The 26,723-nt window shown below is 40.9% G+C and overlaps 1 protein-coding gene and 1 long non-coding RNA gene across 4 annotated transcripts in view; one reads left to right on the forward strand and one right to left on the reverse strand.

Annotated features, from left to right (window-relative positions):
- Positions 1-24,138, forward strand: part of LOC130255866 (uncharacterized) — a 121,104-nt gene extending 96,966 nt beyond the window's left edge. The window contains exons 1-3 of one of the 3 annotated variants that reach the window (XR_008841027.1): positions 19,652-19,733; positions 22,392-22,447; positions 23,806-24,138. This is a non-coding gene — a long non-coding RNA (uncharacterized LOC130255866). Of the gene's footprint in view, positions 1-19,651; positions 19,734-20,567; positions 22,448-23,805 lie in introns of those variants that run through there. The other 2 variants (XR_008841026.1, XR_008841025.1) reach the window with 2 other exon arrangements.
- MTX2 (metaxin 2) overlaps positions 22,966-26,723 on the reverse strand; it is a 31,542-nt gene continuing 27,784 nt past the window's right edge. The window contains exons 7-10 of the mRNA XM_056496957.1: positions 26,489-26,527; positions 25,973-26,098; positions 25,345-25,421; positions 22,966-23,459 (exon numbers count right to left, since the gene is read on the reverse strand). Of these exons, the coding sequence (XP_056352932.1) occupies positions 23,252-23,459; positions 25,345-25,421; positions 25,973-26,098; positions 26,489-26,527 (450 nt within the window). The 3' untranslated portion in view covers positions 22,966-23,251. The remainder of the gene's footprint in view (positions 23,460-25,344; positions 25,422-25,972; positions 26,099-26,488; positions 26,528-26,723) is intronic.

Genomic DNA, 26,723 nt, shown 5'->3' on the forward strand with positions numbered 1-26,723 from the left:
TAATCTGACACAGAAAAAAAGTCAAGATATTTTCTGGACTGAGTTTTACAGTTTGCAAATTTAGAAGCAGCACTAAAATACATCTAAGTGTATCAATTCACTGTTCATTTTTTAAAGACCCTTTTCTGCCAATTATTTTTCAAGTTAAATAGTTTTGACATCAGTATATTTTATGATGATTTAATAATCTCTGATGGTTTCATAAAGTTGCCCTCAGCTTGTAAGCAAGCATTAAGATGAAGTCCATTTTTTGTTGAAGCTCTTTTCCCTTGGTTTCTCCACTAGTCCATAAAAGCTCTTTTACTGTCCTTGCCACACTGAGAACCACCCAAAAGTGCATCAAACAACTAACATTGATGACTAATTACTAACATTTCATATGTGGTCTGTCCTTTCTTCAGTCCTCTTCTTGGAGAGGAAATTGCATGCATAATGGAATATTTTGCTTTAGCAGAGTTTTATTGTTTAAATGTTGGGTTTGGGTGGGAGGGTTATATGTGTGACGTGTTTATTTGAAAATTGAAGAATTATGTCTTGTACTTAGAGCAGAAGTTGGTGATATTTCTGCTGATGTTTGCTACCACAAAAGTTCATTCTTGGCTGGCTTTTGAAGTGCTGGGTTCTTCAAACATGAACATTGTCTACTTAAAGATTTGGCCTGGTGTCTGAAATTTCATTATCTGTCCTCCAGGAGTCAGGGGAGGCAACAGAGGGTTGGTTTCATTGACCTTGAGTTATTACAAATCTTTCCATGCCATCCTTTCTGATAAACATGGAAGTATTTTGGGATCTTCCTTTGGTTCTTGACATTGTGTCTGCTTGGTGTGTTAGGCTTCTCTTCCATATTCTGCAACCACCTTGAGAGCTTCTCTTGAAGAAATGTATTGATTTTAAAATTGCTCTCTTGACTTCTTTATCATTGTCCATTTTTATTTAATTGATTTTCTTTCTACATAACCTTCTGGAGGCTTTGTGAAATAAGAGAAGGAAAAAAGACAAACAACTACCAACAGCTGGTTTCTTACTTCTGGTTCAAGACCCCATGGCATTTCTCAAGGATCAGTGGATAGTGCTAATTTTTCCAATCAAATTGTGTTTGGTTAATAATGCTGTTATCCCATCTAGCTAAATTATGACTGGATCTGTGTCATCAGTATTCTCTTGTGTTGTGCCTGTGTGGTATATTATATGCTGCTGCTAGGTGTTGTTAAAACATGATAGTGTGTCCTCTTAGGGAATTTTGAAGCCAGGCAGAACAAATAATATGCACATGTTCCAGTGTACAACACCCACATACATTCTCATTCATACATAGGCAGTAGGCAGTAATAAAAGCACTTTGCTGCTAAATGAAATGAGAATAGTATTAATACAATAAATGTCCAAACAGAATTGATTCTGAGTATTTTATAGCATCTGCTATTGCTCTCTGTTTTCAAGCTACTAATGTGTTCAAGTCTGCATAATATTGTTATTTACAGATACAACACTGGAGTTAGTCTGAGAGTGCCAATATTGCCTTATTTATCCAGTATTAAGTTTTGGCAGAGATTAACCATATGTGAACAGTATCTTGTAGTCTACATTTCTAATGCATAGATTAATTGTTTTCAGTCCCTAGTGTCCATTTCCTATCAACTGCAACAATTTCCTTGAATTTAGTAAAATCTACTGAAGCTCAACATCAAAGGTCAAATGTCAGTGTTCTGAGGATAGTGGTGACTTTAAAATTATGAAAATTTACTAAACTAACTCTGTAGCAGGAGAAATGCCTTCTTGCTCCTCTCTGATTTCTGTTACATTACAGGAGCATAACATGCCATTATTCTGTATTTACTCTTTCTATCTAGTTCATTTACAAACATAAGGCACAAGAAAGCAGTGATTAGTGTCTATAGGTATGGAAAGACATGTTACCTGTTAATGTAATGAAGCAGCATAATTCATTCTTTGCTGTCTACATTATGTAGAGGGAAGCAAATGTGCATTAATCATGCAGAAAGCAGGAAATTGAGATGTATGGAAGGGAAGAGTGATATGATACAGGAACCCATCCCCCAGCCTCACAGAGCTGGCAACAGGTCCATTTTTGAATAATGTGTATTTTGACAGATCTGTCATTTGACAGACAGGGCTGACCAGAAGGGATGTAAGGAAGCAGCTAGTTATTAGCAAGAAAAAGGAGTGAACAAAGCATTATTACATCTAATGCAACATAGTGCTGACCCAGTTAGCATCTGCTAATGTGGAGGTGCTGGCTGACAGCTTTTGGAGAGCAGCCATCCATGGGGACTGGGTTTGTGGTGAGTGGTGTGTCCTGCCCAGGCTGCTGCCAAGGCTGAGGCTGCTCAGCAAGCTTGGTCCCAGCTTCCCACCAGTTCCTGCCAGGGAGACACAGAGGGGGCAGGTGGAAGGCAGCACCTGTCCCCTGAGAGAAGTGCAGGTCCCAGCTGGTGGTGGTGCTGTGTCTGCAGCTTGTCCCATGCAGAGCCCAGCCTGTGAGATGTCCCCGTGCAGAGCCAGGGCACAGCTGGGCACAGCTGGGCACAGCTGGGCAGGGACAGCCAGGGGCTGGAGCAGAGTCACAGCTCCTGCAGCCCTCCTGTGTGAGTGTGCCCCTGCTTCACAGGCCCTGTGGCTCACAGAGGGACACAAACTCCTTCCAAGCCTGCTGTGCCAAGCGGAGCAGCGCTGGCACATCCCTCACTCAGACTCTGCTCCCGGGGGCAGGACCAGCTCGGCACAGCTGTGCCAAGGCAAGCAAGACTAAACCCCAGAGTCTGCTCAGCTGCTCCCCATCAGAGCCATGTCTTGGCATCCATCTTCTGTCACCCTTTCCCCAGGCAGGAGCAGAGGCAGTGTCTGGGTGCCACTTTCCTGCTGTGCTCCAGTCTCTTCCAGAAGGGGTGTCACGTTGGTGCTGCCTTGGCAGCCTGAACTCCTCATTTCTGAGCTCTTTTAGAGGGCTGTAGGCCCTTCACCCTCCAGTTTGGCAGAGAGAAAGCAAGAGCTGCGTGGAAGCTGCTCTGCACCCTGCAGAGCTCCACTGTAACCCCCCTTCTGCTCTCAGCCATGTGGAGGTGGGCTCTGGGAGGGGAAATCATGATTTTTCTCAGTCTCTGATCTGTGGGCTCTGTTATTCCACACTGGCCAAGGCAGCTGTTGCTGAAGGTGCCCACCACATGCTTCTGCTTGATTAAATTTTAATTCACATAAATGCTGCATATGACATTCATATGTACTTTTATATACATATATACACTTATATACACTTTGAATTGAATAAGGTCATAAAATTGTGAAGATTAAACATAAAAGGAAAATCACAGGAAAAAGCAATGACTGCTAATGCTCACCAGCCTAGCAATGCACAGTGTTACCTTTTTAACTGCTACCTATTTTTCTACTAGTTGTCACTTAAGGAAAGTTAAAATAATTTTTCTTTATCATGACTCTCATAAAAAATGATCATTCTTTATTTCATTTCTGGTTTATTTCCTTTTCTCCTCTCAGCTCTGTTTTTTTATTTCTGTCTCAATTTTAGATTTAGTTTGTGGGAATTTATTTTGCTTTTCTATTTCCCAAAATTCCAAAGTGCTTTATACTTAAAAGAAACCAAATAAATCTTTCAAAGTGAAAGGTATTTATCTTGCCTAGGTAGTCTTATACCCAGACAAATAGCATATAATAAAAATAAATCCAAATTGAGAGAAGTGATGCTTATGAAATCATAGGCATAAGTGTTAGGTAGCTCTTAAGCTTTTGTACTGGTTATAGGTAGCAGATTTTTACATTTGGTTCATTATTAATTAGTTTGGGGCTGTTAACTGAAACTATGGTTCAGTTACTTGCACACAGGACTAAGCTCTGTTGCTTTTCCTTGATATTGATTGTTCTGCTCTTCTTTCTCTCTTCCCATTTTCTCCATTGCTTCTCTCACATCAGGACAAAATCTGCAGGTCTGTACTCTTTTTTATAGAGAAATTATTTTTCAAGAGCCCCTGGATGGTATTTCCAGTCACTTTTTTGCCACATCATTTTGTCTCCAGCTGCCAGAAGAAATTTGAAATGCATCATAATCACTTCTCAAACTGATAACATGTGAGAAGTCCAGAAGAAATTGTTTATACAGTTTCTGACATAGTATGTCTTGTAATGCTGCTCTGTGTCATGTTCCATAGTTTTATGTCCTAATCTGACATTATGAGATTACATAATGCATTCAATCTTTAAACAAGTATTCCTTTGAAATGTTTGACAGAGTTATGGCACTTCAGATATTATTTCTTATTATGGACAGATAGGTCAAATCTGCAAACAATTTAATGGCCATACATTGCTACCCTTGTCAAATCAATCCTCCTGGCAAGTGTGCTATCAGCAGAAGAAACATTTAGAAGCCTAATCCTTCAAGGTGCTAAACTTACTGTACTCTAAACTCCAGGCAGAGCTGAGGGCTCTCAGCACCTCACTGGAGAAGGGCTCCAATTAACCTACTTTAATAGCAATCCTGAATGCAGGACTTCCTGCACATGTGTTAGGATTCAAACTGCCCTTCAGATTTACTCCACTGAAACCTGAGAAGAAGCTATGCAACCATGGACTAAAATGGCTCCATATGCTTCTTGGCTCCAGTATGTGCTGAGAATTTGGTTTTTTCTTTCTCTCAGCTGAGAATGCTGCTCTCAGTTCTGCAGAGCTTCAGAGACATGTGGTATTCTCGTTAACACTTTAACCCTGATCCCAAATAAATTACCTCATGCCACCATTTCACTTAGCAGCAGCAGGAGCAGTGAGAGGATTTGAGGTGTCAGAAGGGGACCAAACTTGACCCTGGAATCTTAGGAAATCAGTGTTTCCTTGTTTAAAGGGTTGGAGAAGAGAACAGTGTCTGAAATATACACAGCCCTGTGGAGCAAACACTGATATGATTAGTCCTCAAACTAATCTGGGCTGTCCAAAGAAGGTCTGACAGATCCTCCTGCTTCCTTTGTTGGAGCAGTGCCCTTGTGCATGTGGATGTTACTGGAGTGCTGTCTGTACAGGGAGATACTGGCCTCTCATTTCATCTGCTTTTCTGGGTAACTCAAGGGGAATTCCTCTCTGACTCATGCAGACAAAAGTCCTACTGTAGGAAGGGAAGATCCAGATGCTGGACCTGTAAGATTTCCAGGACACTTCTGCTTTGAAGGTATCATGGAAACAACAGCTTCCATTTCAGAAAACTATGATGCCTGCCATACTCCTGCTTCTCTCCCAAGCTACCAGTTCCATGCCTTCTTGCTGAATATTGATCACAATTCCCATCTCCTGATGTGCTGTGGCCATGAGACACTTCCCATGGCCGGGAAAGCGCACCAAGGGTCAGGCAGCAAGCAGCAGCAGATGTCACCAGACCCAGCACAGGTGTCCTGCCCCATTGCCCACTGCTCAGCCAGCCCCCTTGGACGTGTTTCCCTGAGAAGCACCTCAGATATGCAGTGCAGAGCTGGGGGAGAAGCAGGGTCGTGACCAGGAGGCCTGGGGGGATGTGAGTGCCGTGGAGGCACCGGCGCTGCGGCGTGTTCCCTCAAGTCCCGCGCAGGTGCACGGAATAAATCAGCCCTGGGTTGCTTGAAAGTATGCAGGAATTTATTTGTAGCCAGGGGAGCATGTAATAAGGGTGTCTGGGAATGGAAAGCGGGTCAGCCCCAGCTCTGTATGGTTATGGATGTTCACAGTCGAAATCAGGGAATATCTGGGGGCTGTGGGGACTCTCAGATGGTCCTGGAGCACCAGCTGAGAGAGGAACATGGTCAAAACACAGCTCTGGACTTGAACCCTGCTCTGGTCAGACTCAATAGGAACAGACCTCTGAATATACTGACTGCAAAGGATGATTTGTTTCTGGCTCTGCAGAGCCTTGCTGTGAAGAGCCCTGGAGCCATGACACATAAAAAAGGGGGAAAAGGCTTAAATTAGCACAGAGAAAATAAATTCCATGTACTAATGCTGGCTTTTTAGATCTGTGGGGCTGTAAATGAAGAGTTTTAAATATTTCTTCACTGTAACATGCTGTTCCCACTTGCTAGGAAGGCATTTGTGTTCATGGAAAAACAAAATCAATATGCAGTTATTCCAATAGATTGTTTGAATATTCTAGTAAAAGTTCATTTTATAAAAACAGATTATTGCTGAAGTAGCATTTAGCTATAATACCACACAGGTTTTGAGTAGTGGTATCAAAGCTAATTTTACCATTTAATGAGAATGAATCAGCACAGTGGGAAACACCTTTTGTAGCACATTACATATTTACAATTCTTTCCAATATATTTCCCTCCTTCTTCTGAAGAGAGTTCCTTGTGTTTTCTTCTTGCTATCCCTGTCTATTACACCTGTGTGGACTCCTCTGAGTTAGTGTACAAATATGCATGTACACACAAACTCTCTTTAAGCTGATTTGAATAACTTTAGCCCATGAATAAGTGTCCCAGGAGTGCTTGGTAAGTCTCAGTAAAGCCACACTATAAAAACAGGGAAGGTTTCTTATGAAATATTTCCAAATGTGTTAGTAGTTCTGGATTCTCCTAGGTAGTTCATAAGATGGAACATTTCAGAAATGAGTGTAATAAAACTAGTGTTTCCATGCTGTTTCTAATAGACAAAGATATACATCATCTTATTTCTGCTTTTCTCATATTGGTGTTGGAAGGGTTAAGATCACCCACGAGTTGTAATTATGAGAGTGCTGTTTGAACTGCTTATAGACTTCAGAAATCTTAATCAGAGTGGCTGGCATTTGCTGTGGCTCAAAATTATTTTCTTAATCAAATGAAAATGTTTTACCATTTCTGATAAGTAGTTGAGAGAAAAATGGGTTGGTTTGTTCCTGTTTAAAAAAATTAGACAGATGCTGCAAAACTTTTGAATTGTCCCAGGGAAGTAGTGAGGGCACATGTGCTGCTATTCTGCTACTGTCTGTTCCTATTCCAGAGGAAAAAAAATCTATTGCAATCAGTAAAGCCTCCAACAACAGCAGGGTAAAAACAAACTCCAAGTAAGCCAGCAAAACCTGGTTTTATACCAGTAAAGTAAACTAGTTTATTTGAGCTTTGTGATAATGCAATCTCTGCAGATGTCACTCCACTAGTCACTCACAGAGCCTGGCAAAAACATCATCTCCAGTACATAAGTGAGGATCTCCTGCACAGTGACCATGGCACCCAGGCCCTGTGGTGCAGCTGCATTTTATACAACCTATAAATTATTTAGAAAAGCTTATGTTTCAAGAAACAGTTGTATTTGTTACAAGAATTTGGGAATTTTTAATAATTTTTATTCTGATAACTGATGAGCATGTTATCATACTGCTTATCTTTTAGTCTTGTATAAACAATACTCAAAACTGTGCAAATGTATCACCTTCAACTAGCAGAGCACCACGGTGTATTCCTAATTTTAAGTAACTTCCACGGAACTTAAGGCTAATTTTAAAAAGTACACTTTGAACATTTTGCCAAATTTGACTAGACAAGTTCACTTGCATTCCCTTAAACAAAAGCAAAATAATTGCTTCAATTGCTTTAATGTTTCTATGTGTGCCATTTCTGCAATTATCCATAACAGCAACATGTATCCCATGGGTTTGAGAAACTTCTGGGCAGCCCAGCAGATTATCTGCAGGCTTGCACCACACAAATCACTGACTCCTAAGCCTGTCATGCCTATGATGACTATAAGTGAGAAACTATTCAGTAACTAAATGCTTTTCCATTCACATATAATTAGAAATACCACAGGTACATTCAGTACAACTGGGCCATCTGATTCAACTTTATCTTTTCTTATTTTTTGTGTGATCTACTGCTAGTTTAAATATTTAAATGGCTGCTAACAGTTTAGTACAGGTTATCTTGATCACACACACATAACATGATTCAGTTGCTCAGTGTAGGTATTGGTATCAGCTCTCACAAAGCCACTGACAAAGACTATTGACTGAACTCCTGGAAACAAGATCTCAATGAGTAGTTTCCTTTATTGGCTAAGTGGCTGTTTCTTTGTGGAGAAATGTGGAAATGCATTTATGCTCCAGGGAGAATTTTTAAAGAGATGTGTGACCAAGGAATTTGTAATATGAATTTCCAGACAGCTGAAGCAAAGAAGGACCAACAGAGTCACAGCTTCAGAACTGCTGGTAGGAGGTGACCACTGGGTCAGAAGTTTGAAACCAGGACTAGGCTGGCTTGTAATTTTTCTTGCCTTTGTTTTGTCTTTTCTGAGACTTTTTTCACTTACCAGTGAAAGTGACTGAAGAGCAAAGAAGTTTGCCACAAAAGCAGACCTGGAGAGAGATGATGTAAGGCATGTAGGGCAGATTCTGGTGTGGAGCTAGTTCCATTTAGTAGAAGTCCATTGTGATCCTGAAATGCTTAGAAATGTAAGCCTTACATTCAAATGGGATGTTGGAAGCAGGTTGTTGCTTGCAAATTTGTTCCAGCCTGCATGCCTGCTACAGCTTGTGAATTTAATTTTAGCTCTGGAACTTGCTCCAGTTTTGTAAGGTTACTGAAAACCTGAAAGAAGCCAGATTTCTTACATGCACCAAGAATAGCATGACGGAGTTTTCTCAAGAATTAAGGCACCCCCCCCTCCAAAACAGTGCCATGCCCCCAGCACCAAGGGCTTGAGCCAGGTTTTCCCACGTGTCAAACACATGCTGGACCATTGCTATTTGATAGCAATCATTCCCCACCCCTTTCCTCCCAGGAGCTACAAGGATTTAATTAGTGAGTTTTTCCCAGCCTCAGAAACCAGGAGACACAAAGTAGACAGGAGCCAAAGTTTCTTGGTGCTGCAATTCATACAGCATCCTGCTCAGCTTTGTCTCTGCTGCCTGCATTGCAAATTTAAAAAAACAAAAAAAAAAAAAAAAAAAAAAAGTTTCAAAATTTAGAGCAGCATTGGTTTGACTAACAGCTTGCTCCTTGCAAAGTATTTGTATCTGAGCTATTGAACATTCATTATGTATCAGGTACTGAGCCTTGTAGAATTGATCCAGGAAAGGTTTGCTGCACCAGCTGTGCTCCTGCCTTGCTGGCTGTGTGTAGAGGAGTGCATTGCTTTTGCTCCACCCTGGAGCAGATAGCACAGCTAAAGCTCCCTGGAGCAGCCTGCAAGTGAGGGCACCAGAGCAGCTTTTTCCTGGCCATTAATTCAAACATCATGCAGTCAGTCAAATGAATCTGCCCTCCTTTGCAGCTCTTGTGGAGATTGCTGTCCTCCCAGCTCTCCTGACAGTCACCTCGACTCAGTGGCACCTTCCTTTGCTCAGAGTCTATGGGCAGGCTCAGTTTGCCAACAGATGTATAACACAATGGTAAAGATCAGTTCCAACCCCTTGCCACAGGCAGGAGCACCTTCCACTAGACCAGGTTACTCCAAGCCTTGAACACTTCCAGGAATGGGCATCCCTAGTTTCACACTGTTCCAGTGCCTCCTCACCCTCACATCACATGGCCATCACTGCCTGGCACCAACAGACTGCTGTCTGCAACCAGAGCTGACATAAAGCAGCAGGCATGGCAACACCCCTAACATATCTCATACAGCCCTCCTCTCTGAGGCTGTCCCACAGCCTGGCTGGGTTCTCGTGGATTTCTCAATTTTGATCTCACATCAGAGCTGAGAGTGCCACATCAGCCTTGGAAAAGCCCTTTGAAAATGCCTGACCAAGCCATTGCTCCAGAGCAATGTGCTTTTTAAGGAGAAACAGCTTTGGCAGTCCATCAGCTTTCCTCTGTTGCTGCTGCATATTTTATGTCACCACTGTATTGCAAAATGAATACTCCATATCACAAAATTAATATTGGAAATATTTCCTCCACATTTTATGGACTTTATTTGTGCTTTGTTTTCCTGAGATTATCTTATTTTTGCCTCTGGAGAATTAATAGTATTATTGTCAAGGGTAAACAAGCCTGGAATTAATCTGATTTAAGCTTTAATTATTGCTCATGATGAGTTTTAGATTACATACCAGTACTGTTGAATGCCATTTTACAAGCTAGAATAGAGAGATGCACAGTGATCTGAGGCACTGGGATTACTCTGAGACTGCCTCAATGAGGTTTTCCAGCAGTGGCAACAGCCATTGTGTGTTGTGAGGTTTGGTTTAAATTGCTATTGCTCTAATCAAACAAGCAGGGACAGCCCTTGGACAGGAAGCTGAAAAAATTATAAAAATTTTAAAGCTGAGCTGAGAGCACCCACCTGGATAATTTCATAGTGAGCACAGCTCAGGCATCCCAACCTTCCTCTTTGGCAGCAGCTGTTGTCTGGAAGGCTGCACAGAGATTGCTCTACAAAAAGGAATAAAAGAGAATCTGAAAGATTAGTGCACATGTGTTTAGTACCATCTGTGTGAAGGCAATGGGGTATTGCTCTGGCTTCTTTTGAAAGCTGGTAGCGTTGAGTTCCCCCCTAGAGCATGCCTGGCTTGCAGAAATCCTGAACAATAGAGATGAAATTTTGGGCTCTCTGAAGTTCACAGATAAACTGCAGTTGGCATCAGTGAGAGGGAGGGAGGGAGTCTGAGATTTTCCCCTAGTCTTTACTTGCTGCCTGGCCAGAGAGCAAGGGCATGGATCTGGTTGTGTCAAACATCCTGCTTTGGAAGTCTGCTTGGAAGGCCTGGGAGCAATCCATTCCTGGGACAGTGAGGGTGCACAAGAGAAATAGTGATGTCTTCACATGGGGAAGGGGACACATCTGAGGTCATGTTTGGCACTGTGCAGGCACCAAAATGAAAGCAGGGCAGCATCATTCTGTTACAGATGGGCTTGCAGAGCCTGGGATAGTGCTGTCCTCCAGGCTGGGGAGGGAGCTGGACCTGTGTTCTCAGGGTTAGCAGGGTTGAAAACAGCTGATTTTAACTTTCTTTGCCCAGCAGGAAAAACTGCTTTTAAATTTCTCCTTTTCTCTCTGTCTTTTTTCTTGTTTTTTAACTTGAAGAGTGATTGCAATAATGGAGCTGAAGGGTGACCAAATATTGAATGCAAATTATTTTTATGTAAAATAGGGCTTTATAACTCCTGGCAAGTTCCAGTAAAACCTCCTAATTGCTTATGGCTGTGCACATTTGAAATTTAGTTTACATGAAGATTTAGGAGTAGTGCTAAATAATTACATGGCAGGATAATCTGTTCTTTTTATATAAGATTAGAATAATTTTAAAATCTATCCATGGAGTAGTTCAGCAAAAACTGTTCTTCAGCAGTTATTTTGGGTCAGCTCAATGCATAGTCTATTAGAGGTATTACTTCTGCTGCAGAGTAATGAATCATATTTGCACTCACTAAGTCACTTGTGTAATTGTCATTAAATATAACGAATACAGGGCTATTTAAAGAATTTCAAGACTGTCTGATGTTCTGGAAGACACTGTTTCTCTGGAGAGAAAGGGTAGAATTCCAGCTGTTCTCAGTGGTTTAATATGGAGGAAAGGGCACTGTCAGGATTTGTGCAAAGGAATATTGTCATGCTTTTACAATTTCTATATAAAGTAAAAACAGGACTTCTTAATTTGGAAATTTGACTTGTAAGCAGGGTATAAAAATATAGCAGAATTCCTCTGCATATTAAAGCCTTGTTTATTGATTTTAAAACCATTCTCTTTGATTATTTATTCTGAGCCCTGTGTTAACACAGGACTTAAACCCCATATTGCAAATCAAAGCAGAAACTCTGAAAATACTGATGGTTGCAGACAAATTCCCTGGTGCTTCATTTGACAAAAAGATGGATTAGAACAAACTCCAGAGCGTTATTATTTCCACATACATGAAAGATTGTTTCTTTTATTTGTATTAATTACTGATTAGTGCTTTCTGTATCTTCAGCTCTTTCAGATCTTTTGAATGAGATGTATTGCTTTCCATAGTTCCTTATCTAAAGGGAGCCCTGACAGAAAGCTGGTGTCTAGCCAGTGGGCACAAGGAAGTCATTGTGCTGAGACACAGCTCTTCAGGGAAAACCCTGGGTGAGATTCTGTGAGAGGTAAAAATAAGTTCACAGGTAACAATGCAGACAGATCATTTTCTGTCCAACACAATTGTCCTGAGTAAACATGTAGTTTTAAATTGAAGCACAGAGGAGAAGGAAGCTGAGTGTGTGGTTGTGTGGTGCCTGGGGAGCAGCCTGGAGCTCACAGCAGCCCCAGCTGTAGGAGGAGCATGGGCAATTCCTTCCTGGAGGGTTTTCCAACCCTGCAGGGCTGCCCAAACCTCTCTTCCAGGCACACTGGCACTGCTGGCATTGTCTGGAAATGTTTGGGGGCTTTAAGTCCTTGGAAAGAAACCCAGGGGAGTGGCTCCTGCCCCAGCTGGGACAGAAAGCTGTGGGACGTGTCCCAGCCAAGAGCATCAGGGACAGGGTGGCTTCTGGCTGCCAAGTGCAGCTTTACACTCCCAGTCCTTACAGCTTGGTGTTCCAGTGTCTCAGCTGGGGTGAAGAGTCTCCTCACACAAATCCCCTGGGTCTCACTGCTCAGGGGGAGCAGAGGCCTTTCTCTTTGCCTGGGAAAAGGTACCTGAAGAAGCAACATTTACATAGGTAGGTGGGGGAGGTTGGCATAAGAACTTTAAAATGTTATTGAGCCCTTGTTTCCCCATGGAGGTCTCAAAACAGAAGACTCCAAGACAGGTTGCAAAGAGTTAGGGCTGTAGGTTCAGTATCTTCACTGAACATTAGGAAAAAAAAAAAAAGAAAAAGAAAAAAATTCCTGAGGTTCAGCAATCTGGTTTTCAAATTTTTTTTGCGTAAAACTGATCACAGTGTTTTGGATGCTCAGAAGTGAGGCAAGGTATCAATTAAGGTATCAATTAACATGAGACCAATGTTTTGTCAGGTGGCTGCATAAAATTCAGTGATGAACCTTCATGGTCCAGGTTATGCTAAAAAGGGGAGTTTTAAAATAGCCTGTTGTACGTCATCAGTTGATATGTCATTGTCCATAATTCATGAGCACTGGGGCAAGATTAGACAATGGAGCCTTGAGTGAGAATTCATTAATTTCCTCCATGGTTTTAGAAATGTCAGAGGTGCAAAGCTGAGAATAATAAAAGTCAAACTCCTTAGATATATCTACTGTGCTAGGAAGAATATTACTGTGAGCATCTCTGATAGTATACAGTGTCCTAGTGTGCATGTGTCTTTAATTGGTATGCAAGGAGTTTATCTGCTTTACTGCCTGCACTTATCAGAAAAGATATAAAATGGGATGGTGATAATGGCTGCCTTCAAAGAAAAAGATATGTTCTTTCAAGGGTGTAAGTGCAATAAATCTTTCTGCTTTAAGGGCTCACTGGAAGCAGAAAGATTCTGTTCTGCTGACAACTGAATGTGGGGAATTTTCCCAGGAGAAAACAAATCACATTTCTCCATTCAAAATATAGTAAAAAAATCACTGAAATGTGATACTCCAGAATGTATATTACAGTATTTCCTACTGAGTCCTTTACCAATTAAGCCCACTCACAGTTCTCAAATGGTTAATCAAAGGTGTCTGGCACTGAATATGTTTAGAATACACTTGTGAACTCCCACAGTAATCTGCAGTTCAGATTTAAAAACAAAAGACTAAAAATAAGTGGTCAGCTTTAGGTCTTTTTTTAAAACTATACTGCAGGAATTAATTTGCCAGGAATAAAAGAGACAATGCTGAGTTCATTGCTATTCCAGAACCATTCTGCACGTCTGTGGAAAGCAGAGTTAATACTACTGGTACCCACCGTGTCTCGAAGGGATCTTTTGTGAGTTGAAATCATTTTATTTACTTTAGAAAAGCCCACATTATTCATAAGAATCGAATGTTGAGCCTGACTGTTATAGCAAAACAAAACAGACAAGGGTGTTTTAAATTAATCTGTCAGTATGGTGCTTTCCAGTGCTCACTTTGTTCATGCAGCCAGCAACTGATGTTAGCATGAATTTAAATAATTCTTCTTGCTTTGAATAATGACCATGAAAGTTGAGTAATGGTATCTAGGAAATATCCGAACTTTTGTGGAGCTGCCTCTTATCTAGGACTGTTTGCTTGCTCCTCATCTCCCCCCACCCCTAATTGCAAGGAGGTGCTCCACACAGCATATAACTAAACATAATACAATTTGATTTGTGTTGCAGTGTTCTCCAAAGAACAAATCTGTAAAATTACAACATGTGAAAGCTTAACACAATGATATAAAATGGCAGTGGCACGGTTCATATCTTAAACTGACAGACTGATGGTGATTATTGCAAGGACAATGCCCTGCATATGTCAAACGATTTGCAAATAATTTATGTCACCTTATCCTCCATTATTGTTTTTGCAGAGGACATAAACTGTGTCACTAATATTAAACTGTCGGCAAAAAAAAGCCTAGCTCAGCCCTTTGCTAGCTGAGAATGCAAAGACATCTGCACAGAGACAAACATGCATATGGCCATCATTTGTCCAACATCTTACACATTGTGAAGGTTTTTTACTTGAAATGCCAACCTATGTGGCAGATGATGTATGTGTTTCTTCAGTCCTGTGATTACCAGCACAGAGCTGCTCTGCAGTGCTCTTCACCTCATCAGTTCCACAAGCTGCACTCCAAGGTGTGTGAAACATTTGCAGGGAGATGGCATCTGACATGCAGCAAGGCAAAAGCATTCTGGTGTGAATATTTGACTCCAGATTTTGTTCAAATCAGGGTCAGATTCTGACCCAGAGAAATTAGTGTGGGTAGAGATTTAGCACTACAAAATAGCAATTTGAAAACTGGAATGAATATATTTTAAAGATGGGGAAGGAGAAGAAAGTGGTGCTGTCTCCTGGGTGACTCCCAAGGGGCTGTAAAGGAGAGGGGAAGGGGGAGGGCTTTATAAACGACCTGGGCTTTATTCTTTTGGAAATAAGCAGAGGACAAGGCAATCTTAGTCATTTCTGTTTGTTAAGTTGCATCATCTCAACTGCCGGGTTCTTTGTTTAGGTTTTGATGGTTCATTTATTACTACCAAGAAATGCCTTTGAAGGGTGATTTTCAGAGGCTGTTGTGGTTTAAAAGGCAGCAAAGAATGCAGTGTGGTGGTTGAAGCATGGAGCTGGGAAACCAGGCTTCAGCCTCCTGCTCTAGATTTTGCTCTGCTCACATTTGGGACAAATTACTTGCAACTGCTGTGGCTTGACTTACTCTTATGTCAGGCAGGTTTTTCTGTGTGACTCATCCAGTTGGTTAAATTCAGCAAGTATTTCATAATCTTCAGCTAGAGATCACTGGTTGGATTGCAGACCAGTGACATTTCAAAGAAGATGCATCGAATAGTTTCTGTTGGCTTCAGTGCAGGAGATGGCTCCAAATCACTGCAGTGAGAAGGACAATGCACTGACAAACCCACTGAGCTAAGGACTGGAAGGGAGCTCCATTCTCTTATTGCTACTAGTTTTTCCTCTTTTGGATGCCTCATTTAAGCGTTTTGCACTTTTAACCCCCTCAGGAGTTAAAGAATCTTCTCCTTGCTCTTCCAAGCTTTTCTCAGCCTGCTCTCAATAAATCAGAGTTTATGACTGTATTGATAATTTTTTAGAGTTGTAAGACATAAATGCCAATGAAATTTGACAGAACTGCATTACCTATATGAGTTTTAATCCAACTTCCCATTCTTCCAATGCTGAATTTTGTCAACCTTTAAAAAATCCCAGTTAACAGCAATTACCTTGTTATTGGAATTGTTTGTGATTACTGAGTTAGAAAGCAAATTTTAGGCCTTTTAATTTTTTGGAAACACAATGTTCTTCCTGTGGCAGCAGCTTTTGGACTCCCTGTAGATACACAGAGCAGAAGGATGTAAGCTTGTAGGATGACTCTGCCTAAACAAATCCTTGAAAGCATTCTTGTTCTTTCTCCAGTCGTGCTAAAGGGATTTTACAAGAAATCTCTTTTGAAGCAGAGGGAGGAATAGAGTCCACAGGTGTGAAAACCTTTGCCAGGAGTGGGACCCTTCCTTTTCTCAGTGCAGGAAGACCCTGAAGCCCCAGAAAGGGCAGGGGAATCACAAAGGATATCAGGGAGAAGGGGCAGCAGGATGGGCCCCAGGAAGATGCACTGAACCAAATGAAAGTGCCTCCATAGAAACAGGTCTGCAGGAGCTGTCCTGTGTGTGTCAAAAGCATTTCCATCAGATGAAGGGCAGCTTTTTCCACAGCAGTGGTTTTGGGCTTTGCCTCAAATGTGCTTTGGCACAACAGCAAGACCTTTGCATGTAATACACAAGTCATGGTCAGGGCTGTGGTCTTTACACACACATGCAAAATGTTATAACCTACGACAAAATATGCTGGAAAGTTTAAGTAGATAAAAACTTCCCCTTCCCATAATGCCCCCAAACTACGGATCTTCATCAACTGGTTCCTTAAACATGCCACAACACAGACTTAAAGCTGCAAATGAAAGAGATCCTGGTGATAGTCAGTAATCTCAGTTATACACTTCTTTGCTAGGAGGCATCGTAGATCAAGGTGCTGCACACTTGTGAGGGAAGGAGCCAGTAAAAACTGCAGAGGAACTTTAGGGAGGAATTTACAGGAACTAAGTTAGAAACAGCAGTGGACCTAAAGAGAAGTTTTCACTGTCCTAACACAAAGTGGCTAGCTCTTATCTAACAGTCCAAGTGATAACAACTGAAAGATGGAGGATAATTTCCACAAAATAATCTCACGTAATAATCCTGTGTGTTGGTGAAAAAACTGTTGATCTCAGCAATGAGAGAATGGTGTAACCAGAAACAGATGCCTTCAAAGTCAAGAAACCTGGACAAAATTGTACTTTGTTGCCAAAAGTTGAAAGAGATGTCACCACCATGGGAGTATGGCAGGGGCAACCTGAGATGTATGACTAGGGAGGTGGACTTGCTGCTGACAAATCTTTGGCAGGAAGAAGTGATAGAAAATGTACATTCATGCTGAGAGAAGAGAGCCTTGGAAGAGATGGATGCTCTGGGGACTGGGTGATGCCACAGTTTGGCCAGACCAGCTGGGTGATGATTGGTCTTCTTGGCAGGTCTACATAATTTGTCGTGGCTAAGCTTCACTGGCTCCTCCCCACGGAGGGATCATCCAGATACATTCTGAACACTTCCTGCTCAGCCTCAGAAGATGGTCTTTTGTTTGCAGCAAGCAATTTGCTGATGCTTTTATTTTGTGTGAATGATCATCCTTCTCATTCTTGTTTCAAATCTAAGTGAACTGAGAACACAAACCCTGGAAGACTGATGATTTGAGCAGTGATTGGAGGGAAGGTGACCATTATGCCCTACATTCCCAAGATCCTGAATTTTCTTCTTAAATGCAGAATAAACTTTTAGGTATAAAGAAATCTGGATGAGAAAACATATACATGACAAAAAAACTTACAAAAAGCATCTTTGTTGACAAACTGGGTTGCTATCAACCCAGACTGTCAAGCAGGGCTTGCCAGGTGGGGGGTGAGCTCATGTTGACCTCTCATGTCAGCTCATTGTTTCAAGTCAGCCTTTGAGCACACCAGCTTGTATACAGGAGTTACTTTGCCTGCCACAGATGTCATGTGTGGCATGGATGGCAGTCCATCTGTGTCAACAGAGAGAAGTTCTTTTTCTCAACTAGCACCAAATTTGAGGTCTGCAGCAATAGATGGGAATGGTTGATACTCTCCATGGAAAAAGCCTGTCCTTTCTTTCTAGATAATGAATTACTTTGAGCCAAAAGGAGTCTCTAAAGCTCTCACTGCTCAATTTTTTTCTTTTAAATCTCAACAAGCAAAGAATCAACAATCAGTGTTTTCAGAGGTGAGATACCTCTCCCAGGCTTTCTTTGAGCATAGTCAAGGCTAACACTCCATTTTTACATCTCATTTATGAACTGAGGAATAAGCACTTCTGTGGGCACTGCTGCCAGTGGCTCCTCAGCTCCCCACAATGGCCTGTCTGGGAGGGGATGTGGTGTCACTGTGATTTGGTGCCTTGGGACTGTAGCAGCACACACAGACCTCATTTCAATGCAAGCACCTCTGTGTAGGCCAACCCTTTCTGTATGTGAGATCCATGTGAAATACACTTGATCAGGCAGCTGTAATTTGTGGGCCTTTTAATCCCATAGGTGCCTAATGGCCCTGGTATGGATACAGCTACCTGGGTGTGAACTTCACTCCACTGATGTCACCAATTCTGTTTCCTGCACGCCTGTTATTGCCTTCACACAGTAGTATTTTGCTGGTAGTTGTTCCTGTGGCAAAACCTTCCAGCCTAGACAAGCCCTAGAAGCTTAAAGTCTCTCATTTCTTTGGAGGCAGTTGCACAACAGGCCTCAAGCTCCCTGCCAATGCTGGTTTTTTACAAAGTTGGCATTGGGGATGTGAGCCAAATATTGCAAACCTGTGAAGCAGCACGTTAGTCAGTGAATGACAGAGGAGATCAGCCAGGAAGTTTCAAACTGCATCAGGCTAGAGCCTGACTTTGCTAATGCTTTCTACTTCCTACTCCTACTTTTATCCTAAGATCAGATAACGAGTAGCAGTTTTTCTTTGTAACAATTCATTAATCAGAGAAATGATCCTTGCTGGTGTTTAGATGTTTTACTTAATTTGGTACTTCTGGCCTGCTGCCCCAGTAGTGCCAAAATTATTATTTCTCACCCAGCAGGTGATAAATAACAACTTCAGTCATGATTAATACCATGAATTTCTCAACCTGACTAATGCAAAAAACTTCAAACCTGCAGAACAAGTGGGTGCTAATTGTTGTGAGAGCCATTGGAGCTGCACTCTGCTTATAAAGAAAGAAAGCCACAGGAAATGAAGTGTTTTCTAGCAGCCCAGCTGATCCTAAGAGGCATCATTAAGTGCAGCTCAGCAGCATTCTCCATGTGTAGGGCTATGCTAGCCTCTTTTTTTCCACAACACTGAGCTTTAAGTACATTTGAGAGGCAGATTACCAGGTTATTTTTCTTTCCCTGGAGAGGAAAAGGAGAAATAAAACAAAAGGCAGAGAAAGCAGCAGTTTAATATCTCATTAACACCACGCAATACTAAAATTTTTATAGCTGATATGTGAAAAGCGATAGAGCAAAAGCTGCTCCCACCAAAACCCCTTCACATGTCTCCCTTGAAATCACATCATAAAAGGCAGCATCAAGAGGCTACCCAGTCAAGAGAGGGGCAGAGAAAACCAGAGGATGAGGAAGGACTGCCAGGTGGAAATAATGCTCCAATACTATAAATTAGCCTGTGGCTGAGATCCTGGCCACTTTCAAATCACATGCTGGTTTGCTACAGGTGGTGGAGTAGGGTGGTTGCTCCTTTTCCTGTGCTGTACCCAGAGTGGCACAGGGCACAGTGATCCACAGTCCAGCTGTGCATACAGAGCTGCGCTGTCAGGCAAACGAGACCTTCACATCTGGAACTGGCACCATGCATATTTCTGACAGGAGCAGACACCAAAGTCCAGCAAGGATATGAGCAGGTAACTGTGCTGAGTGGGGTCTGTGCTGGGCAAGATTAGCCCATTCCACAATGCCAAAGAAGCACCTTAGGAATGGAATGGAGAAGCAATCCTGTTTTCACCAGGACTTTCCCAATTGTTTTAGCTCCATCAGGTGAAGAAAGTATCTGCTACTTTGCAACTTGAGCACCTGCCTATGAAGCTAATTACTTGTGGAATGAAAGGGCTATGAGAAGCAAACCACAAAGGTCAAGTGATTTGTACTCAGACTCATTTATGCCTATTCACTTGTATCTCTGAGAGCTTTTGTGACTTTTTGTGCTGTTTTGGTTGGGTAACTCATGCACTTCCTGGTGGGGCATATTCAGAAGGTGAATAATAATCCATGGTACAGTTGTTTTTGACATTTTTTCTGTTAGAAACCTAAATTTTGTCTTAATTTAGGGAAACTTTAGAAGTTCCAGCTATTTCTCTTCACTCAAAATAGCCTGTAGGAACTTTGTATTTTTGAGCCTGAAAAGCTAGGAAAGAAAATCATCATCCCCACTGTCCTGCTATGTGAGACAAACCATAGGCCTGATTCCTGTCCCTCGTGCAGCAGCCGTGCTTCAGTCATGGGAGATCATCTAGAGACACCCACAACTCAAGACTAAAATTCTCACAGACTGCACATGCACAGCCCTGTCTACTAGAGGGCCACTCAGCCCAGCAGAAAGCCCTCACTACTCCACCTTGGAGAAGGCAGGTCATGGTCCTTGCTCAATCCCCTTGAGAAAAAGGCTATTGGTTTGGGCTGGTTTGGGGATTTTTCCGCCCTTAATTTCTTTTATTGCTGGTGTTTTTAGAACTTTTCATTCCTTTTCTTGAACTGTGCCCAGCATTTCAGGAGCAATCAGTCTAAGTGTCCTTCGTAGGACTGCAGCTTCACTGAGTTAAAGCATAGCTTGCCAAGTAAGCGTTGGTCCTTGGAGCTCAGCCCAGTCTGTTCCACAGCACCAGTCGTGCTACCAATACCACTTTAAAAAGCATAATGTTTCTTGTATTTATGAAATTATGAAGTACAAAGTATATCTTTTGGCTAGGATTGTAATAGCTATTTTCAACACAAAGCCAAGATTTTCCTTCTAAGTTTAGGTATCACCTAGAACAAGGTGCAGCCTGAACTACAAACCAGCCCTGTAGCAAACAGAAAGAATCCTCTTCAGTCAAGGAAGTAAGGAATGCTCTTTTCCATTTAAATGAAATTATCAAAGTCACACACGAGGAATGAGGGGTGGTTAAACTTTCAGAAACTTCAGTGTAACTTGAGGGCTCAGTCTCTGCTTGTCCTCTCACTTCAATATTGAAAACTCGATGTGATTTGCCTGTCTCCGTATCCTTAAGTGGAGTCTGAGTAGCTCAGGTGGATTTACACAAACTTTGTTTGCAAGAGATCAGTATCTTTTGCCCAACTACTTCCACAGCATTTATTTTCTAGATGAAACATTCAAAGCAGGTTAATGCATATCGCTCTGTGGGTTTTTTTTACTACTCTGAAGTTACAAAGCTCGCTGTATGTTACTGCACAAAGTTTGCAATAACTTGCTATTCAGCATTCAAGGTGGTGTATTACCAGAGCTTGCTCTGCCTCACCTTGCCAGAATACAAAGTTTCATTCAATGCTGCTTCAAAGCAATTGCTGAAATTTGGTTACAAGGTGGCTGATGGCCTTGGAACAGGAGGAACACATGTCCACCTGCACTTTTTCCAACCGCATAAAAATTAATAGGTAGGTTTAGAAATCCATTAAGTAAATTACTCCTGTAGTTTACTAGTAGCAGAATTGCTAAAACAACAGAAGTTAGCTTAAAATCTTTCCTCATGAATAGTGCTCTGCAAATAGTGAGAGGGTAAAAGAGCAGTTAATTACTCTGGATTAAAATACTTGAGTTTTCACACAGGATTTTGCCATCACCATGGCACATTAACTTTAGTCTTTGAGTGCTCAAAGCAGCATGTATCACAATCTTCTCTCCAAACTTTAAAATGAAACAAAAACAAAAAAACCAGAAGCAATCTTTTCCAGTTTTTTTCAGGGGTTGAATTAAAGCAGAAAAGCAAGTTTGAAAGAAGTATCTGAGTTCTCAGCTAACAGCTGCTTTGATAGTAGAAATTATCACTAAGGAGTCAAGAGCTAATGGGGTTTAGTTTTAAAAAGTATTCAACAGAGAGACGTGTGAAATTTTAAGACTGAAATGCAGGACAAGGGCAACTTACCTCTCCTGGCAAGAGTGATTTGATGAAAGACCAAGACATCCCTACACACAAAGAGGATTTGACTGAAGTAGGACTTAGGCTGTTATATTAAAAAACAGGCAGTAAGAATTAAGCTCTGTTTCCCTGTCCAGCTGGCAAGAGTGGTTGCCCACAAAAGCAGTGAGTAAGCAGGAGTGGTTCAGGAACCTGTCATGGGAGATGCAGCCAGTCCAAGGCATGCAGCTGCTTTCTGCTCACTCTCAAGAGAGAAGTAAATGGCAGCAAAACCTCATGACCATTGTATAACCAGTTCAAGCCATTAAGTGTTCTGACACTGAAGAATATAGTCAACAGAACATATTTCAAAGCAAGAACACAATGGTTCCAACAAGCTAAACAGCCTGAGCTGGTTCCCAGTTGTGCCCATGACTTCCAGAGTGCACAAGGTTTGTTTCTGCCACCAGTATGTTCCTGGTGGTGCTTTTGGAAAAGTCAAGTACAACTGACACAGCAGAACAGAGCAGTACCATTTAATGCACTCGAAATAATACTGATCAGATCAGTCTTTCCCTACACACAAGAACTCTCCCTTAAAAAGTTCAGTGTTGCCAGGGTTTTTGGAGCACCACAGTGATATTTCTTTCTTTACTTCTGTATTATTGTGGCTACAGGTACCAAGAATAATGCGGAGGCAGAAGAACCAAGACATGCCAGCCACAGGCTCACAGTGAGTCCTTTTTCTATGAGAACCACACCTGGTAGATTAAAGTTCAGAAGCAATGTTAACATACTTGGAGTGGAAACACTGAGGCAGACAGTTACCTAGCAAATTAGTTTCTTAAATAAACAGCAGGACAAACTGGGGATTAAAACTGGGAAACTACAGGAAGAAAGAAAGTTATAATCAAAAAACCAAAGGTGAATGAGAGATAAAAGCAGAGGCAAGACACCCACAAGATGAAGGACTGACTGCCAGAAGCTACTTTGATACAAAAATAGGAACTGACTGAATAAGATCATATGAGTTCTGTGTTACAGAGCTCCAAGACTTTTTTTTCACCCAATTTCTAAATAAGTTTTAGCTGAGGCAGACAGGCTTTAAGATCTCTAATGCATACATTCATTCCCAGCCTAATAATTCTAACTAGTTCACAACTTTCTTCCAAGTGTCCTGTCAAAAGGATCCTACTTGGGAACTACACAGACATTAAATTTAGTAAAAAGGGCATTTAGAAAGATCAGAGATCAACTTTCAAGTGTTTTATTTTTTTGAAACAGATACAATATTTTTCCAAGGTCACTTTACAGTAAGTGGCATACAGGCTATTAAAATGGAAATGCTCAAACAGACATTTTAGCTTAAATGTGCACAGTATATTCTACAACACAAAAACTGTATTTAACATTTTTTCTCGCTCCAGAATAATTTGGCAGCTTCAAAAAGCTAACACACATTTCCATTCTCAAAATAAATTTATTGAACAATGATGAACCCAAAACTGCAGCATGATTCACCCTCCAAGCACCAAGCTTATCTCAGCAAGGACCCCTTGGAAGAGTGGGCTGCAGTTGTAGAGCTGTCTTTCTCATGACCCTCAAAGTACTGCTGCTCTATTCGCCGACAGAACGCTGTGAGATTACTGTAGTTCTTCACTTTTTCAGAGAGTTCATCAGTGATTAGCTGAGTAGTAAGGATTGTGAACAGATGTCCAAACACCAGAGCATCTAATTCAGTTGGTCTGGATTTAAAAAAAAAAAAAAAAAAAAAAAAGAATAGGCATTTTGGAAGACAAGTTCTGACCAAGAAAAACTGTGCTGTTCTGAGTAACCTTTAGATAGCCATGCAGTCTAAGAACTGGGATGAAATCAAGCAAGGCTAAACCAAATGTATGAAATCTTTATATAGGGTATATTAAGAGCCCTGCTTGTTCTCAGGATGGCATTTTCCTTGCTTTAGAGAGTTTGGAAATGTGGAAATAACATCTCTTAGATCAGACAGACTTTCAAACCATGCTCCACCTTTTAGTCCTGTAATAACAGTGAATGCTTATCAGGTGCTTTGTGGCTCTTCTTTTTCTTCTGCAGATGTGTATTAAAAAAATCCAACTATTATCTCACAAGGGGGGGAAAAAAAAGGAGACACATGGAAGCTGTCGATTCCCATTGCTTTTTTTTTTTTGCTCTGCAACAGTTTGGAACTATTCAATCAACAAGAACGGGAGTGCCAGGGTGACAGCAGCTGGAAACATCTATTTTCTGAAAGTGGATTACACAGAAGAAAACAGATATTTTGGGAATGTTTTAGATATGACCCTTTGAATTGTCATCTTGGACCTTTAAGTAGTCCATGTATATAAGCAGTCCACGTAAAAATAATTTTTTTTCCAAATATATTAAGAATTTCAGAGTCCCCCTTTACTAATGTTCAATGTATGCAGCATGAAGCTTTCCTAAGTGATAAAATTTTCACCTTTTTATTTGTGGATCCCTAAGCACTCTTCAGTGGAGATACAGATCCCTGCATAACAAAGTTTAATCTGTCAGAAACAGGCTGCTTTTCTTATTTACCTCCCAAAGACTCACAGAAGTCACACACTGAAAACTACTGGACTTAAAACACATACTTTCGTAGTAATATTTCAGACAGCTAAAAAATTTAAAGATTGAAACTGTACCAAAAAAGCCTGGTTAACAACCAAACAACACAAATTCCCCAGGTTACAATTCCTTAGAAATACAGAAAGAAAAATTAAGAGATACTATGTTTAATAATCAAAGGAGAAGATGTAACTTAAAATCATCTTCTATAAGGCATATTTCTTTATCCTCTGAATTAAGACTACCCAACTAGTCTCACCTTGGAGCAGATTAAGGGGCAAAGACACAGTGCAGGAAAGTAACCAAATGCTGCCATTTGACAACATCTCCCTGTTCAAATGTAGTACACTAAAACCCAGGCCTAAGCATTTCTAGACTGATCTATGCACAGGATACAAGACGGAGTTAATGTGAAGATTAAAAGATCGTATTGCAATTGAAAGAAACAGGTGAGAGCAGAGGATATTCCATGGAGGTTTTTTTCTCCTGGCAACGTGAATCTTGATTTTCACTCTGCATTTAGTACTTTGTGGACCAGCTAGCTTCTCCCCCAGTTCTTAGAACTCACAGGCATCCTCATGCTAATTCAGTTCATTTAGAACTGCTTTTGGTGTCAAGCTGTCCTGATCAGCTGTTGGTTGGCACAACATATATTCACTCCTTTAGCAGAGAATGTTATCCAAGAAATATAAGTAAAGCTTTAAATGTATCATTTTTAATAAGAAACTAACTATATAAAAATGTACATTTGTAACCTACATAAATTGTGGTAGAATCTGTAGAGAAGAGAAGCAGGAGAAAAACGAAATCATAAATACAACAAACTTACTGAAGCTTTCCCTTTAAAACCTTTAAATAATTATTCCTGAAATTTCATGTTTGATTAGAGTCACACATTTGTTTTTGCAACTAATCACACAGCATTAAAATAAAAAAGGAGTTTTATGTAAATACATTTGTATGTAAGTGGGTATATACCTATATCTCATACTGCTGGATGCAATATTTCAATGAAGAGTAACTTACTGCTTATTGAAGAAATATGGTTGTGTTCCTAATCTCTGGGAGAGAGCATGACAGCACTGATCTACATCTTCAAGCACCTATCAAAACACAGGAGAAAGAAAGATCCATATTGTCAGGAAGTAAAACCATTGCAAGAAATAACCTCCTTATTCTATTTGAGCCGACAGGGGAACAAGGAATGTAGCATGTTGGAATATCAAAAGCTGTTAAAATCAGTCAAGCCTACACAGCAGGCAGGTAGCAAAGTGTTCCTTAATCTAACATTTGATATAAGGTGATTCTGATTAAGTGACTCCCATAACATTTACTAAGTTTAATGAAAGGCACTGATTTAAACCACACAACCTGCCACAATCCCACAAAGAGTGCCTATCAGCATCATACAGGAAGCAAGGCACAGAACTTACAACTTATTTTCAGGACTGTGGCCTAAACTAACACTCTCAGAGTTGTATACTCGTGGCAAAACATCCTTCCTCTCACCCCATCAAGTTGCACATAGTTTAAGATTTATTGCAAAGTACATCTGTTTCAGGAACGTGCTACTCTCCAATGTCTATTTAAAAATTTAAAAAAAGAAATCAAAAGGAAAACAGAGTGAAGAAAAAGGTTCACTGTCCATACTTACCTGTTCAAGTGTCTTTCCAGCCCATCCGATGGCTTTCATCTTTCGCCTTACCTCCCACTGCTTCTGATAGGACAAAATGCGGTTAAGAGGCCACGGATAAGGAGAGCCATACCTTGGGTAAGTAATCTTTGTTGGAAAACAGAAAGGTACTGGGTTAAAATACAAGAAAATACAGATACCTCTCAAACAAAACAGCTAATATTAAAACACTTGTCTCAGAAAAGGTGCTGTAGAAGAGAAAAGCAGTTGCGTGTATCTTGGAACTATTTGCACAGAATCCACTGTTTGCAGCATAACTATTTAAAGTATTATTTCAGAAACATAAACAAAACCTGTATCTACTCTGCAGTCAGCTCCCTCCAGTAACACAGCTTCCCTAAAATGCGTATACAAGTGAAATTTTATCATTAATGGTATAAACCCCCATGTTTCATTTATGAGCAGGGACTTGCAGTTGTGAACAAAAGTGTTTTCTCATTAAATTTTAATTAAGATAAATGCTGTGGAACCACTCACCTCCTCTACTGTAACATCATCACACCACTGGAGATAGAGCTAGAAAAAGAAAGAACACTTACTAAAACTTCCTAATAAAGGAGAATACAGAGACAATCATTTTTCACTAGTAGAATTTTCTTTTCTAAATTAGATTAAAATTTCCATTTCGTTTCTTCCCTTAGATCTCTGATGTACAAAAGAAATTAAAACTGGAAGGCAAAAACCCAGTTTCCAGTTCTTACTTCACCAGCAG

This window comes from Oenanthe melanoleuca, chromosome 7 (genome assembly GCF_029582105.1).
Source record: "Oenanthe melanoleuca isolate GR-GAL-2019-014 chromosome 7, OMel1.0, whole genome shotgun sequence".
NCBI lineage: Eukaryota > Metazoa > Chordata > Aves > Passeriformes > Muscicapidae > Oenanthe > Oenanthe melanoleuca.